At 44.6% G+C, this 17,469-nt stretch overlaps 1 protein-coding gene across 14 annotated transcripts in view; it reads right to left on the reverse strand.

Annotated features, from left to right (window-relative positions):
- The window catches only part of NTM (neurotrimin), a 1,410,016-nt gene that overhangs the window by 11,910 nt on the left and 1,380,637 nt on the right, over positions 1-17,469 (reverse strand). For 8 of the 14 annotated variants that reach the window (XM_017949128.3, XM_017949126.3, XM_017949125.3 and 5 more), the window contains 5 exons: positions 15,363-15,497; positions 12,940-13,060; positions 8,471-8,622; positions 5,438-5,473; positions 9-41 (listed from right to left, as the gene is read on the reverse strand). In XM_017949128.3, coding sequence (XP_017804617.1) covers positions 9-41; positions 5,438-5,473; positions 8,471-8,622; positions 12,940-13,060; positions 15,363-15,497 — 477 coding nt within the window. The remainder of the gene's footprint in view (positions 1-8; positions 42-5,437; positions 5,474-8,470; positions 8,623-12,939; positions 13,061-15,362; positions 15,498-17,469) is intronic. The other 6 variants (XM_031653876.1, XM_017949135.3, XM_017949138.3 and 3 more) reach the window with 2 other exon arrangements.

Below are 17,469 nucleotides of genomic sequence, written 5' to 3' on the forward strand. Positions count from 1 at the left end.
ATACAAACCTTTCCAAGGGGTCAGGGCTGTAGTTTTCACTTCTAAAAGAAATTAAAAACAAGCCACTGTTAAGGTCAAAAGCAGACGGAGGTGCTCACTTTGCCCTCAGATGATTTCAGGAAGAAGCTGGCGCTCCTGGAGCAGCAGTGTCCCTGGGCCTCTTGCACGTGTCCCTTGCTGTCCTGACCACTGCCCAGCCCTCCTATATGACCCCCTCTGGTTTTCTGGTTTACTTGGGCAGCCAGTTGCCACAAAAGGTGTGTAGGCTGCTGGAGAAGGATGTGAATGACAGTCAGGTTGGACCACAGACAGAAGCAGAGCCAAGATGTCTGCCTGAGTTTAGCAGGCGACACAGCTGCACCTTTGGAGCCTGAGGCACCAAACCAAATCTCCTTTGTAGAACAACTTTCTTTCTTTGGTCATCAGGCTATCCTCTAATTAGTTGAAGCCTATAGGCCTTACGTATAAAGTTGATTGCTGCCTATGGATTTATACTACACCATTTGAATGTAGGTGCTCATGCTGTATTTGAAATGCAAAAGTTTGACTGGCATTTAGCTATGCATTTAGAAACACTAGTGAGTTAGCTTCCATGTTCCAGAGGAGCCCAAACCATTGATATCTGACTTCTCTTGCAGAGTTGGACAATACCAAGCTGGTTCCACAGGGCTTCATCTCTCTGGGGCACCCTGCAGCTATGACCCACACCCGTGCTGCTACAGTTGCACTTGCTAGGACCTCCCTGTAGAAATGCTGGGATCCTGGCCCCTCTCTGCTGCCTAGACTGTGAAAGATCTCCACTTCACCAGCTTCAGCTCTCAGAACAACCTACAGAGCCTCTCCACCTTTTCTGTGGATAGTAGATGCCTTGTTTGGCCTGAATTTGGAATGATCTCTAATCTTTTACTTCCCTCTTTGTTGTTCACCCTGGATACAGAGAGGATGGAAAATGACACTAAAGCTTTTTGCATCAAAGTGATACCTTGGGATTCTATGTTCTCTGTGCAAAGGTCCTCGCATACAGAAAGACAACCTAGATATAACTCATCCTAAAAGCAACTAAAACATTTGCTCAAAGTCAGATGAATACATACCTGTGCATTCACGCCCTCAATCTATTCTTTAAAATCACCTGACACATGATATCCCTCTTGATTTAAGTGGGCATTAGCGACCCTGAGAAGCCACTCTGAAGGTACAAAGAGGGAAAGGGTTCATCTACGATCAAAAGTTTTGTGATTGAGAAAATATCTGATGTACAACAGGATGGTAGGGAAAAGCCAGGGGTGACGATGCCATGTTGCCTGTGCATTTAACAAGGACGGTCCCTTGAAGGGCTTGCTGGGCCCCAGAAACAAGTTCAGAAGCTAAGGATGGGGCGGGGCCATTTTCATTAATTGTCTTAGGTACCAGTGATTCTTGAGCCTCTCTGTGCCAAGAAAAAAGGTAACTGGAAGGAGGAAGGATGGACTGAAGACAGACTTCGGGAGATAAAGTAGTCATAAAACTTTTACCCCCAAACCACAAGCAAACGTTTGGGGGTGCTCATCCAGAGAGTGATGTGGGTGCTGGTTCAGACTGTGCTGGAGGAAGGACCCCGGAAGAGCGTTCACCTGGCAGTTGAGATTATCAGAAAGAAGAATGCATTGAAAGCACGAGTTCCTGCTGGAAATACGAGAGGTTTTCTATAAACAAAGACCCCCCAAAAACTTCAGCTTCATTATTCCATCCAGATGGGTTTTTTTTTTCTCTTCATCTGAATCTCCAACACACACTACTTGAAAGATGGCCAACTCTTTTTAGTGTCCACATAGGTAAAAAACAATTTGACGCTCATCTTAGACTTTAGCTAGAACTCACCCTTGGGCTTTTCCAGGTAGCAACTGTTCAACCCTTCTGATCAACTAGAGCATCCTTTTGATACCACTTCTACCCCACCACAATGAGGTGGAAATGCCAGGATATTTTCGTATATACTCTACACCCATCATGCTCATTCCAGTCCACCCCCCTTGCTTTGGTACTAAGACGACATGCTGGCACTGTCCTCTGTGCCATGCTTGACATGCTTCTGTCCAGCGTGTGTTGTGTCCCGCTTCCAGAAACAGGAGCCTTGCTTGAGCCATCAAAGCTAATGCTGGCCATAAGCTCAAGTCTTTGAGTAACATCTTGACTATCAGGAACATAAACAATCCCTGAAAATTCAAGCGTGTCAAGCATGCATTTTCCACAGAAAGGCTTTAACTGAAACTTAACTGATCTCTTTGTTAATGGTATATTAGCAGTAGGTCAGGGAGGGTAGGAAAATATGTTGAAAAGAAAGAAGAATGATGGAAGGAAGAAAGACAGGAAGGAAGGGAGGGAGGGAGGAAGAAAGGGAGGGAGACAGGAAGGAAGAAAGGGAGAGAGGAAAGGGGAAGGGGGAAAGAGGAAAAAAAAAAAAGAAGAAAACAACAGTGAAAAGAACCCTCCCACCCCAACTCTAAGTCAATATTCAATGTTTGCTCAATCCAGAAAGTTATATTTTTTCCAGCAAAGCTAATTTGGCTGAATCCGAGTGTCCAGTTAAGCAAAGGGCTGTTGTCTGGCTCCAATGGGCAGGGGAGGGCTGGTTTCATGTGAAGATGGATATACAAACCTTCTAGCAAGAGGGTGAGGGACTTTTGTTTCTTTTGTACTTTCTGTTATCTAGACACACACATACCATAGAAATGCTTAACTACTGGATGACTTGACCTAATTAACTGTCTTTAATCCTCTGCAGGGAAGAACTAATAATCTCTTCTGCTGCAATAGTTTCTTTCTGATATACAGAGTTTACTTTAGTCCCCTCTTCTTTAATAAATTGCTTTGATGGTCACTGTGAGGTTTACAGACATTAATCAGCCAACCTTTCCCAGCCCACTGATACCATCAAATCTGACTTAATGCCTAGAAGATAAAAGACAAAGGGCCAGTGGGTGGAAAATGAACAGCCACGGAGCCGCTGAGTTTGCACTGTGGCCTGAGTGCACTTTCCGGTGCAGAAGTTCAGTGAGGGATGGTGGAACATCCTTGAGTCCTTATTTATCACTGTGAGAGTCCTGCACCACCAAATATTAATAGGAGAGGTGACATGCAATCTGTTTCGTTTGCAAAAGGGAAGCAGAAAAATACTTCAATGGTGGCAGAAAATGCTGAGGAAGAATGAAATTCTCTTCTCAAAATACTTCTAGTCCATCCAGATATTGGTTAGCAAAATAGCTTTGAACTTCTCTTAAAGCCAAGTGTACTCTGTCAGTGGAAATCGACGCATTCATATAAATCTTTCCTGGTATTTCCGAGGTAAGGTGAGTATAACTTGGAGGGTATTTCCCGAGAAAATACATAGCTCTCTATTGTATCGAAGACTAGCAAACGAGGCGGGGGAATGAACACATGAGTGCGGTAAATGAGCCCAGGTGCAAGGGCTATCTTCTCTAAATTATTTCTCATTGTACAAGAGTCCAGCAGCTCTACTGAAGACTGTACTAATCCAACTGTCAGAATGTTTTAGATGTCCACAGTCTTCTTCGCTGACCCATTCTCCTACACCCAAGAAGGTTGCTGAGATGAGGGGTCGAGCACATACAAAGAATCAGAGTAGCAAGTTGGCAAAGAAAGCCTTCCACTCAGAGTCATCAGTTCACAGGAGAAAAGGGAGCAGCCCAGCTTTGTCTCAGCAGATGGGGCCAAAAATAATGTCTCTTGCTCCTTGTCCCCTGCTCAGTGACCAGGCAAAGTAACCTGTTTGCTTTCGTTTGTGTTTCTGGTTGGTTTTCCTGCGGTTGACTTTGATATGGGATGATGTTCTCTCTGTGAGTTGAGTACACCTTCCGTTAAATACTCTCTTTTAAAAGTCCCTACCTGAGTTTCAAAAGCTCCAATTTCCTCTGCGAATGAAGATCTCAGTTATCAGAACTAGCTCAGTCCTTCCAAAAGCATAGCCATAGCAATGCATGCCCATGCTCCAGGCTCTCTCACTTCCCTGGTACTGTATGTTACCCACTTTTCTACTGCTCTCTATTTTATGTCTGTGAATACGCTCACATGGAGGTTCAATAAACACAAGTTGAATCATAGGTTGAATCTGAGTAAGTCTATTGACACTTTTCCTTTCTATTTCTTTGTTTCATTTTCTTGCTCGTGGCTCATCGCTGTGGTGCTGTACATCACTAAGGTGAGTAATGCAGCCCTCTCTCTTTCCATGATAAAGGTACTTTTTTTTCATCTGTCAAGCGCTTCCCATGTAATGCATTTCTTTTCATCTACCCCTCCACCTCCGAAGTCTACAGCCATCCTCTGATGACAGTTTGCAAGGCCAGAATGTGAGGAGATGAACAGGGTGGTGTGGGGTGAGGTGGGGAGAGGAGGTCAGGGGATTGGGGTGGAAGGTGGGAGAAGCATTCCCCTCCCTGGCTTCACAGCTGCCTTCCTGAAAGGCTACTGCTGTGGTCAGCACTGTCCTTAGGGTGAGAGCAGTGCACGTGACACACATTTTATTCCACTGCTTGCTTGGATGCTTAGTCATAGTCTTAATGAGTCACTCACTCTAGGTTAGTGAGAAAATTGGAAGGGATGTGCAAAGACAGGCAAGAGATGCGGGAGATATTTGCAGGGGAGGGCTGTAAGTGGGAGAGGATGTAAAGGGACTGTGGAGAAGGGACTGAGAAATGAGTGAAGGACACTCTGTGACGTTCCACTGAGGGGCGTCCTTGTCTTTCAGTTTACGTCTGGAGATTCAACATGCACCTCAGAGTTTTCAAAGCCTTTGTAATATGCATTCTCCATTGACTGTTGGAACAACTCTGTAAGGTGGATAAGGCAGATCAACTGTATTGTAGAGAAGAGGAAATTGAGTCTAAATAAGGCTTAGTGAGTTGCCCAAGACCAAAGAACTACTAAATGCCAGGCCCTAAACTAGAAATCGCTGTGTATTGGCAACCACTCATGCAGCGCCATGCCTATCTTCCTCCTTTGGAGAACCTCGTGAGCCAGTTGATGCATTTGACAGAATATCTGAATCCTCGTGTGCTTGGTGTCTGATTCTGCTGCTGAGGGACCATCAATAAGACCCTTTTCACAAAAACTGCTCAGTTGGTTGAACTAGTCTTCCTACGGGTCCCAGACTCACTCTCTACGCTTTGCCTTTGTGCTGATCTCTGGGCTTGGAGAATTTAACAATACTTTTCTTTCTTTCCCCCTCCCAGCCCTCCTGGGGGAGTGTGAGCAAGGGATGAGCAGAGCGAAGACAGCTTGAGGTCTCCCTGGTTCCCAATCACCTCCTTCACTAGCTCTCCACATCCTCTAAGACACTTTACAGACACAGGTAATACACAGCAGGGGATGGGGAGTGGGGAAGGGGGGCTCTGGGATAGAGGGAAGGGGAGACAAAACATAAAGCAAGGAAGATACTGACCTTGCAACAAAGTTGAGCTCGTAGGCTCATTTAGTTCTAAATCGGTTGAGGGACACACAGGAGAGAAAAATGAGAACAAACACATATATTATATACAGTGCTATATATTTGTCATATATAGTTTGTATACTGCCTTTCACAGACATTTCTGGGGGAATATATAAAAACAAGGAAGACAGAAACCAAAGGCGGTAGGACAAGGTGCGGCAAGAGAAACGCTGACATGCTTTATGTTTCCATATTGAATGCCATGGCTGGGAAGGCAGGGAGCTGGTTACGCCATACATTTTCTGGTGCAGTTGGATTCACTCTTAGCTCACGCTGAGCCAGGCTACCGACTGGATAACAAAGGACTGCAGTTCCTTTCCAGATGACAGACTTGTTTCCCACTTCCCCACCTCTGTTATTTTACCTTAGGACACCAAGTTCAGGAATCTTTGCCCTTGGCACCATGGTAGGATCAAGCTCCCCAGAGCACCGTGATTCAGGAGTGCGGGAGCAGAGCTCTCGGAGGTCCCTGCAGCCCTGTAACCTTAGAGACCAGGTGCTTGTGATGGGAAGGACTAACCTGCTCCTATCTGGCTTAAGTATTCCCAGACTGCTGGACTACGGTCTCTAGCACCAGAATTCCTCACTTCTCAATGTCTAGGCCACGTGGAGAGAGCGTGCAGTTTATGCACAAGTTGGTGGCAAAATGATGATAATTTTGCTGCCTTTCTGTAATGCCACAGGAGAATAAACTTCATCAAGAAGTTTGTGTATTCACAAAAAGTACATGCTGCTTTCCAACCTGCCCCAAGTGTGCTTGCTGGCTTTTAATGGAAACTGACATGGAAAATTCCCTAATAAATTCATATTTGTCAAAAGACCTCATTGACAGTGAGCCTCATTAATGAACCTAGGAGCCACAACAACGTCTGGACTATTGGCTGCAAATACTCATCTCACACAGGAATGGGGGTTGCGAGCTCCACAGAACTATGTTACCCAGGCAGCATTTCCAGCGATGGGCTCCTCATGAATGATCTCCCAACTGAAGCTAACAAATTAAATTGGTTTCTGATTGAAACGTGCTGCAAACTTTTTCTCCCCTAGAGATTTAGCATGTTAAGGTTCCGAGACTTCTGGCATTAAAGGACATCCCCACATGTACCCCACTCATCTTGGTGTGACCCAGTCTTTCTAAACATATTTGAATATATACTATCACTTTTTCATGTCCTTTTTAGAAAACCCTGGACTCCAGAGAGCTGGCAATGGTAGAACCGTCCCAAAGGAGGCACAGGGCAGGTGCTGACAGACCCATAGGGCGGGGGGCACGGGAAGTAGACATTGTAATTGCTACACGTGTGCCTGCTGAAAAGAGCATATTTATGACCCACGCTTCACTGCTTTCCTTGTCATAAATGCCATCTATTCAACTCTTAGGAGAACTGTTTGCTGCTTCTCCCTATTCTCATCCTGAGATGGCTTAAGGGGAAGAAGCTGGGGAAATAGACAATCGTGATGAAGCCAATGGCTGAACCATTTCACACAACCAAGTCAGGAGAGAGTAGGTCAAAGTGGAGGACCGGGGGAGAAGGCTACTCCTGTGAGGACAAGGACTGCTGTGGGTGGAGAGCAGGACTTGGGAGGGGTTAATGGGAGACTGAGGGGGAGCCTTAGATTTGCAAGGCAAGGGAAGGAGGGGTCTGTTCCTCCCTAATCCTGGTCTCTGTTCATGCAGACAGATGCCTGCCAAAAAAGCAAAAAGTCCTGACAAATGCAAGGGACACTTATCGTCCCTGTGTGAGAGATGCCAGACACATCAATCACCCAAATCACAGCTCTGCCCATTCCGAGCCACTGGCTCGGGGATCAAGGGCGGCTCTCTCCTTCCCAGCCCTCTCAGATAAAGCTGGCTTTACTATTTGTGCCGGGTAGAATGCGGGCGGATGTAATGGGCAAGCAGAGATCCTGTGGTGAAGCAGTGTGGGCTCGTGATTCGGAGCAAGCCACATACGCTATCACCGAAAGCACGTGGCTGGGTTGTGGGATTATCCCAAAGTTCTCAGAATACAAGGAATTTGTGTTCTTGCAAATTATCTGTCAAATGCCTCCCTTACTTCCCCAACACATTCAAGAGTGCTTGTTAACATGAGGGATTGGGGAAACAGATTTGAAAAACCTCAAGCTCAAAGAACTTGATGGGGTATGAAGCGATTTGCCCAAAAGCCAACCGGAATTTAATCCTGTGGCCTGTAGGGAGAATCTGCATTCATCATGAGAGGCCTGGAACCCTGCCTGGTGGCACCGTCAGGATGGCAGGCTCACGTCTGCACAGCTCTCTGCTCACAGGGGCAGGCATCAGAGTTTACAAGGGAGCTCGCTCACTTGCTTCTGATATCAATACAGTAGCCAGATACGTGATGAAGGCGGGGCCCTTCACATCCCAGCGACTGGAAACAGTTTTGGAAAAGGGAAAATTTTACATTAAGCCAGTGAGCAAAGACTGAAATAGCAAACGTTCCCCTCTGAGTTCTTGACTATTCTACCCAATTACGATTCCCAGAGTCAGTTTAGGAGCCATCACTGAGAAAAAAAAAAAAAAAAAAAATCAAATGTCATTTTTGGCATTCCAAAGTCTTTTTCTCCCGTCTCAGGATCTTTTCCATTATAGAATGAAACATAAACGTTCTTTTTCGTTTTTCTTTTCCCACTTCTGAGATCTACTTTTATACATATACTATACATATACTACTTTGTATGCATGTCCACTGTCTGTCTCTGTCTCTCTTGTTCTTTCTCTTGCTGTCTCTGTCTCTCTCTGCCTCCTCTCTGTGTCTCTCTATCTCTGTCTCTCACTGTCTCTCTGTCTCCCTCTCTTTTCCTCTCTCTCCATTTCTTTCTGTGTCTCTCTCTTTTTTTTTCTCCCTCTCCATGTCCACTGCTACCCTGCTAACCTCTGACCCTGGCCTTAACGGGCCCTGCCACCCAGCTCTCGCTTTCTGCACCCTCTCCCCTCTTCTTGCCCAGCTCAGAGCACAGTCTCACCAAATAGCATGATGCTGGCATTGGTGTGGCCCAGCTTGTTGGAGGCCACGCAAGTGTAATTCCCATAGTCATGTTCAGAGACATTGAAGAAGATGAGTTTTGAGAGGAAAGGTCTGTTTTCCACTTTCACTCCTTTCTTTCCTTCAATCAGTCTGAGAGAAACGAGAGACAAAAAAAAAAAAAGAAGAAGACAAGATGGTTATGTGTCCTCATAGGAAGAAGGTAGGCCCAGGGATTCGTGATCCCCTCCTTGCCCCGCTTCTGACATCATTATAACCACTATTTGATCCACTCGACCACACCATAAGGTAGCAGTAGTTCACACACAGTGGGTGACACGTGTTTCCTGATTTTCACACATGTGCCTGGGGCACTCCTGCTAGAACATCTGATCTTCCCAGCCTCTCATCCTTGCTTTGTGGCCTGACAGCAACGCCACAGCAAACACCCCGCCAGCTGTGTGGCATTCAGAACAATACGATTCACACAGCAGCTGCTCAAAAGTGTGGACTTGATGATGATGATGGTGATAACGAAGATGGTGATGGCGATGATGACAACCATGCCAATGAAAAACTCAAACTTCTGAGAGAAGAGCCACCTGAGGAATTTGAAAGAGGAATGTTTTTCAAGTACCTGGTAATCTAATTTCTCCTGAAGCACCAGAGGCATTGTATAGATAATACTTAATTTTTTGGCTATGAAGAGGAGAAAAATCATCATTTTCTCATCAGGGGACTCTGAAGGGCTTGGGAGGAGTGATCTGCCCAGACTATTACAGAGGATTAGTCTGGAGGGATTAGAGGTTCCTAAGAATATGTCCCTTTAGAGCCAGGACAGTCTCCCTGACCTCCACAATGGCAGCCCAGTAAGCCACGAGGATTGCATTGGTCTCGGGGCCACTAAAGAAATGCCACAGGGAGTTAGTTGGGGAAAGTGAGGTATGCTTATTAGAACCATGGATTCTATTACCGGGCAGATAAAAGGGTAAGGAGAAAGCTGCTGTTGGAGTCAGTAGGCACGTATCCTCCTTCTCAGGAGGTTGTTAACAGCAATTCCTATGGCAATCATGGACACCACCTACCCTCCTTTGCAAGATTCTGAAATGTTCATTTCTTAGAATGAACTTTAAGCCAACCTTTTACTTTCCCTGAAACAATTTGTAATCCTTGCCCTGAAGCTGATTCTGTGCTATGGGAAAGATGAATACTCTTGAGGCAAAAAATCCCTTCTTGATGAAGGATCTCAGGGAATATGGACACAAAGCTAAGTTTCCTGTTTAGGGCCGGGCTGGAGCACAACTTATAGCAAGCAGACAATGTCATAGTGGGAGCATACTGGAACAGATTCAGGGGACATGCTTTGGGGCAAATGGATGCTACTGAAAAAACCAGTACTCAAGGCAGAAAGAGAAAGTAAAGCACTGAGACAATGATGAGGAAATGCTTTGCGGACCGCACAATGGTATCAGTATAATGTATTTCTATGGAGTTAGACATAGATGACTCTTGCCCATCCCTGGGTCACAGCATGTTTTGGCATAGAGGGCAGCTGCTTTTTCTGAAGACCTGTCTCTGTGGGGTTACAGAATCATTTTCTCCACTCCTGCAACTTACAGTAACCTTGATCAGAAAACAGAGGCAGGTTCTGGCTGGAGTTCTCACCCAACATCTGCCTCCAGGGAAGTCAGAAGATAGGTTGGACAGACTTGCCTTGCTTTTCATTATGTAGATGTTCCTCTGGGAGCCTTCCTCTCCAAAAGCTAGGGGCAATGAACTGGCCTGAGTCCACAACTTCATTAAAATGCTAGCACTGTCCAAATGCAATGAGGCATCCGGCTGCGCAGCCAGAGGCCACTTTTACATTTCCAGCTTGTTATGTACACATTGATCCTCTAGGGGGTGCTGTCCATGCCACTCACCAGGAGGATTCTGTGAGCAAGTCAGGCTGATTGATCCCACTGGCCATTTTGACACCATTCCTCCACCATGGGGAGGAAGCTTTCCCATCACAACCAAACTGTGAATGAGATTTCAGCTCTGCAGTTAACTGGAGAGACTTAACTGGAACTAGGTTCCTGCTTCACAGCTCTGAAATGTCTTTAGCTAAAAACAGCACAGGGGGCCAGCAGCACTTTGCAGGCTTTGCAGCTCCTGGGAGGACACACTTTCCTTCTCTGTGCGGGTACACATCCCCTCCATCCTGCACTGCTCCCAGGCCTCAGTTTCTTACGAAAGCTGTGGGCTTTTCATTGGCCAGTGCCCCTGTTGGATGGGTGGCCTTCCGTAGGTATGGCATTTCCTCTTCCTTTGTCGGATAACACACACAATAGCATGCAGCTGAGTCATTCTAGCATGTGGCCAAAAGACTTCTCACCTAACTCTTGAGAAAACTGCCTGTCCTCACTACACAGTTTCCTTTAATCTGCCTTGGAAGTCTGCTCATCTCACTGAAAATGGGAGATGGGCTAGAGCTGGCCTTCCCCCAGGGCAGACACAATATGCCTTGGGAGACCTGCCTGGCAGACCCAATGGGCTGTGATCAGGACCTCAGAGGCAGGGATGCTGCAGCTGAGCTGGGTGCCAGGAGGAAAGACAGCCCTGTCTCATGCCAGCACACTGGAAATAAATGCATACATGTGCAGCAAAGGGAAAACTGACTAAACTAAATGGAAAGGGGAGAAAAGGAAAGGCCATCAGAAGAACTGAAAGACAGAAACAAAGCTGCCTGAGCCAGGGGCCTCTGAAGACCATCCCTGGCCCTGCAGGCCCACTCTCATCTCCTGGGTAAACGGTGGCAGGGAGAGCTGTCTCTATTGTGACCACAGATGCTGCACAGAGGAGAGCGCTCTCATCCTTTTACTCACCACTGGCCACTTTTGCTTTACTTTCCTCCAAGATTTTGCTTTCCCCTAAATATTTTTTTTTCTGTTTTTCTCCAATAAAGAATTGGAATAATAGGGCGCTGCTGATGACTTTTCACTAAGACCTAGACAACTGAAGATTTGGAAACTGACCCCATAGCTCAATAGGTTTTTGGTTTGGTTTGGTTCAATAATTAATTTTTATGCCTCAGTTTACTTCTTAGTACAATAAGAAGGTCAAAGAGGGAATGGATAAGTGAAAGAGAATTTCTGAGTAAGGTTACCATATTTATCAGAAAAACACACTCCATTCTGCTTGATTCTTCTTTCTTGGAAGAAGGGGAAAGCTAGCTTATTTCTTGTTTTTCTTTGTGAGTTTGTTTTTCCTCTTTGTGTCTTAGTTCTTTCATCTGTAAAATGGGTTGGATGAATATAATACACCTCACTAGAAGCTGCCAGAATGTGTCCTTAAATTTTTTCTTTTTTTAAAAAAACAAAACAATGCTTTTCATTTGGGAGGATTATGATAAGACACAGCGAATCTTACAACTGACTGACATGGTTCTAACCAGAATTCAATTTTCGATCTAGAGACTAGAAAGAGCTTTTGGTGTCTGACCGACCTCATAAGGAAAGAAAGCCAAGGCCGGCCAAAGATGTGCACACGGTATGGGCAGCCGTTCACTCGCTCCTGGCCTGCGGTTTCTCATGCTGCTCCCCTTCTCAGAATGCCCTCTTCATTGTTTTTCCTTCTCAGCTTCCCGGCCTCCCTCACTCCTTGCTCTTACTCCACCCCACATACACCTCAGGACTCTCTTGCATCCCTATACCACCACCTCTTTTTAAATGAAAATGTTCTGAACACAGGCAGCTCTTGCCCATTTTCCATTGTTCATCCGCCTTAAAATGGCTCTTTGATAACAGCAATTGCCATGGTGCCTGGCTGTACTGAGCTACTGATCCCTGCACTGATATGCCATTTGATAACACCTCAAAATGATCATCTTCAGTGACTCACAACAAATATCCCCACGACGGCCGTGACAATGGGAAGGAAGGGAATAGTCCCTTCTCTTTTCTCCTACAGTAAAAGAACAACTTGGGCACAAAGGGAGGGCTAAATTGGGTCATGGACTCTTATACAACGCTACTGATAGTGTCTGGAACAGGAGGGGAGACCTGCTAGCTGCAGCTAACTTATTAGCCACTCCCAGGGCCCCGTGAGCCTTCCTAACTCCTTCACGCAAGCCTGAGAATGTGGTAAAAATAGCTTCAGGCAGAACACATTATGTTCTTGGCCTATAAAAAATTCACAGGCCTTACAATGCTCCTGGTGGCCTTTCCTTTGCGATTTTGCTTTACTAAAAACAGTTACCTTTCAGATCTGTTGATTGGCCGGTGATAATTCTGCATGATGACATTAAAAACGTAGCTGAAATCCATTAATGTTAAGAAAAGACTTCTTTGCACATTTGCCCCCTATAGAGAGGAGAAGTTCAGAAGAGGATTTTATAGAGTTCGTTTGCAACCATCTGGAATCAGGACCCTGGAAAAGTTTCTTCTGGAGATGGGGGTGGGAGTGGGATAGGAAAGAAGGAAGCTTTACCTTTTGTCATCCTTGTACCACTGGAATTCTGCTGAGGGGACTGCTGAGGCTTCACACTGCAGTGTCCCCTTTTGTCCCACGGGGACACCCGTACCCTTGGCTTCTGAAATGTATGGTGGATCTGCAGAAAGAAGATGTCTCACAGCCTTTTGTTTTGTTTTGTTTTGTTTTTTGAGATGGAGTCTCGCACTTGTAGCCCAGGCTGGAATGCAAGTGGCATGATCTTGGCTCACTGCAGTTTCCGTCTCCCGGGTTCAAGCGATTCTCCTGCATCAGCTTCCCAAGTAGTTGGGATTACAGGTGCACGGCACCATGCCCGGCTAATTTTTGTATTTTTAATAGAGACGGGGTTTCACGGTATTGGCCAGGCTGGTCTCCAACTCCTGACTTCAGGTGATCTGCTTGCCTCGGCCTCCAAAAGTGCTGGGATTACAGGGCACTGCACCTGACCTACAGCATTTTAAATGCATTTTAGAATGAAGAAGGCTGCTTCCTTTGTTGATTTTGTTTCTCATTCTCTGTCCTGGCTCTGCTTACTTAGACAGTAAAATTGCTACACAAATTGTACCAGAGAATAAAAATATTTTTGATGCTGCTCTAAGAAAAAGCTAGGTCTCCCTTTCATGTGTGGCTTTTGTTCTCCTCTGTACAGAGTTGAAATGACCATGTACTCAAGCATTTTTTCTGTTTAAACTTTTTAACTTTCATAGGATGATGCCAGCCCATCAACCCTACACTCCAAGGGTTGACAGTCAGCTCCTTTAATCAGCCTTCTAGAATTTCTGCACACCAGGTTCTTGCCAAAAGTATATAACCTCGAACTATTCAATTCCCATCAAAAGCTCAGTTGCAAGAAATAATATTCAAGGAGAATTGCCTGAAGGATATACAGATGAGTCATTCTTGGTATTCTAAAACAGATCCCTGAATCAAGTCAGAGCAGGTGACCACACTAGGCCTATGTATGCACTTGGTCTGCATTCATCTGAAGTCTTTCCCAAACTACCCTTCACATTCTAACAGTTTATATTACAGGGCATTATGAAAAACAGCCACAATAAACTGGCTATTCTATTTAATGCAGAAATATTGTACATGATGTTGCTGACTCTCTCTCAAAGTGCTGTATTTGTGGAGATCCTGAAGAGAATTTTCTCTAGGGTCTCAATACCAGGGAAAGCAGTGTTTCTCCCAAGCAACTAATTTGCTTTTATCTTATGGACAACATGAATTTTAAAGCAGGTGATGTTTCTCTCTTTGCTTTAGCAAGGCTAAGCCAAATTCTGCACCTGCACCGAGCGATCTTGTGGTAATATATCATGTGCTGAGGTTTTCCTAGCTTTCACTCACTTTCCTAAGCATATTTTTTCTTTCCTTCTGTTTCCTTATGTTTTAAGTTCATCTTTATAAACTGCAAATCCTCTTAAGTCCCTTTGTAAAAACTTGTGATATAATTTTTAAAATGACAGCATTTTTATACCTATTGCCTTGCTTCTTAAACTGCTTTATATTGACTGTGTTCACATTGTAACAGAAACCTAAATCTTAAAGATTGGATATTCTCCTAGCTACAGTATCCTTCTTTTAACTCCACCCCACCCAAGTTTTGAAGGGAAAAGTCATCTCATTTCCCGATTTAGTTATTGAGTTCTATTTCTTCCTAAGTCTTCCTGGAATGTGCACAGCAGAGAAAACTTCCAGAATGTTGTAGGGAGCTAAGTCAAGGTACATAATGAGGAACCCAGAGGGAAAAGAGTGAAAGGAGGTAGGAAATTCAAGTAGGATTGATGTCAGAGACAATCCAGAAGGCTGAGAAAGGAAATGAGGGGTCCACACAGGGCATTTCAAACTTTTTGGATTCTGTATCTTTGTTAGTACAAGCAAATTTATTGTTACATCCTCTAAGACCTATATCATAGCTATTTGTATGTATACCATGCACATCTATAAGTGTAAAATAATGAGATACGATAGATGAACCACAAAGGGGAGTTCTAAACTTCCTTCATACACTCTAGCACATGGTTTCTTGTCCCATTATGGAGATGTTTGGTCTAGACAGTGAGAGGTGCCAGCACAACTGTATTGTGTGAGTAAATTATGGGAAAATTTTGGATTTGAAGACTTGTTTAAAAAATTATGAGTTGAATGCCATTTAATGATCTCCCAGCCATGCAAGTCAAGTTTGGCGTTACATTCAGTTACTTTCAGCTACTTTTTCTTTTAATGTGACACCGTGACACCTTGAGGTGTCAAAAACTAGAGTCAGAAATGGTTGCTCCTGAAAGCAGAATATGGAAGGTGGTGCTGCATTCTTCCCTCCCTAAGTCAGTAGCTGGGTGTGCCAATGGGCTCTGGGTGGTGGCTGTGACAAAAGACCAGCCTTATGCACGTGCAGGGTGGGTGGTGGTGAGAACACTTACAGTTCACTGTGACCTTTACTCTCCGTACCACGGGCGCGGCCACGTCATTGGAGGCGCTGCATTCGTAGTCCCCTGACTGCTCCCGGGTGATGCCCTGAATTTCCAGGTATTCGTCTTCACTCACAAAGCCAACCGCTGTGGAAAAACCAGTAACGTTGGTGAAATACAAGGAAAAAAAGACCAAATATATTAACTTAGAAAACAAAGTATAAAATGGTTATGTCTGCAGATAATTCGCCACTTGTAAGTTCAGATTTTGAGGAATTTTGAGGATTATCCCTCCTCCGTCTCTTCTACACCTCCGCACCACCAACTTTTCCTTGGCTCCCCAGTGGAACAGCTGAATTGTTTGTGTTCCTAAGTGAACTAAGCACAGTGTCTGGAGAATTACTGGTCCCGATAAGTGATTAATAATTTTGACATTTACACTGCCTGTATCTTACCAAGCAGTCGTGCTCTGGGATCTAAGTTAGGCACCTTAACTCTTTCTGATCTCAAGGTATCACTTAGACTGAGCCTTGAATATAAAGTTTATGATTACATCCTTGAGCATAAATTAATTAAAAATGCCACACCAGCAGCTACACACACACACACACACACACACACACACACACACCCCCCAAAGGCAGCAGAAACACTAACATAATAAATTTAACTTTCTGTTTTTTGACTCAGACAATTAATTGGATAGGCAGAAATCAATGCGCTCAACTTTGATCTGCTAGAGCTCCTAGGTACAAGATCCTAAAGACAGATCAGCAATGGGACTCCGCGCTTGATGCCTAACTGTAAGCATGTCAGAAATTCATCAGGTGACACGGCTGCAAATCCACTCAGTCCCCTCATCATCGCAGGACTTATTGTCTTTAGTGAAAAATCATGAGTAATAATAACAACCTTTCACACACCAGACTCTGTGCCTGACGTCTGGCCATGAACACTCAGTTATTGAAAGACCAAGATGTTTAAGGCGAGAGGAGATTTCAAAGTTCTCTCCCAGAGGCACCTGAGCCTTAGCTTCTTTGCCAAAAGACAATGAAAAACAAAAGTTAGAGCTTACATCCCAAGTTATCCTCCCTTTTCTCTTAAATGAGGGTAATTACAATGACAGCATCCTAAACCTGGATACCTTTAAAAGGAAAAGAGGTGCTAATAATTAATGATTATTACCAGACAACAGGCATAAGTTAAGACTGTCCCTAGCAATTGAGAAGTATTTTCCCAAATGTAATATACATACAATCCTAATACCTCACAGGGTCACAGGGGTATTTAGACTAACACACGAACATGCCTATATATGTACACACTCACACACAGACGCATATGAAAGCACTCTGAAACTCTCGTGTGCTGCCCACCTGTTGATTTAGCTATTAATCCTATAATCTGGCTTGAGGTACAGCTTCAAGGGGTGTAGAACTGTATTAACATGAGTGGCCCAAGAAAGGGAACAAAGGAACATTTCTCTCCAGGTCATAAAACCCTTCTGTAATGCCACATGTTTCTGCTGGCCCAGAGCACGAAAACAGTAGCTGTAAAAAACCAATACAACAAGGGATGATGTCTGTGATATGTAAGGGATGATTGTATGTGTTCCATGACAGTGTGGAAGTCACTGTTTTGTCAAGATAACCACAATAACAGTAACAACAGCAACAACAGCAAGACCATGGTCTTGTGAAGTAGGGCCACTGCCTTGTTCCATTCGATCAGCACTCTTTGGCCGTGATAAGTCTGTGCCACTGCCCAGCAGTAGGCCCACCTGGGGCCGCACTTCATACATCTTCATGCCATATGCAAACTACACTATGTATGTACAGAAGGTTTCTTGCCTCTGATACATAGAGAAGAGGAAAAGAACAGCCTGTGTCCATTACAACAAACAAGAAAGAGATATTAAATTCACAAGACAAAGAAGGAACCTGTTCATAAGTAGAAAACATGGCCAAAAAGACCAGGATATGAAGACGACAAACATTATCCCAAATAGACTCATAGTTGTTACCAGTAAGACACTTCTAATTGTCTCAGTAGCCTTTATTAATATTGTTTGATAAGCATCTTTAGGGGAAAGGTACTAACCTAGATTTGAGGATGGGTA

This window comes from Papio anubis, chromosome 12 (genome assembly GCF_008728515.1).
Source record: "Papio anubis isolate 15944 chromosome 12, Panubis1.0, whole genome shotgun sequence".
Classification (NCBI taxonomy): Eukaryota; Metazoa; Chordata; class Mammalia; order Primates; family Cercopithecidae; genus Papio; species Papio anubis.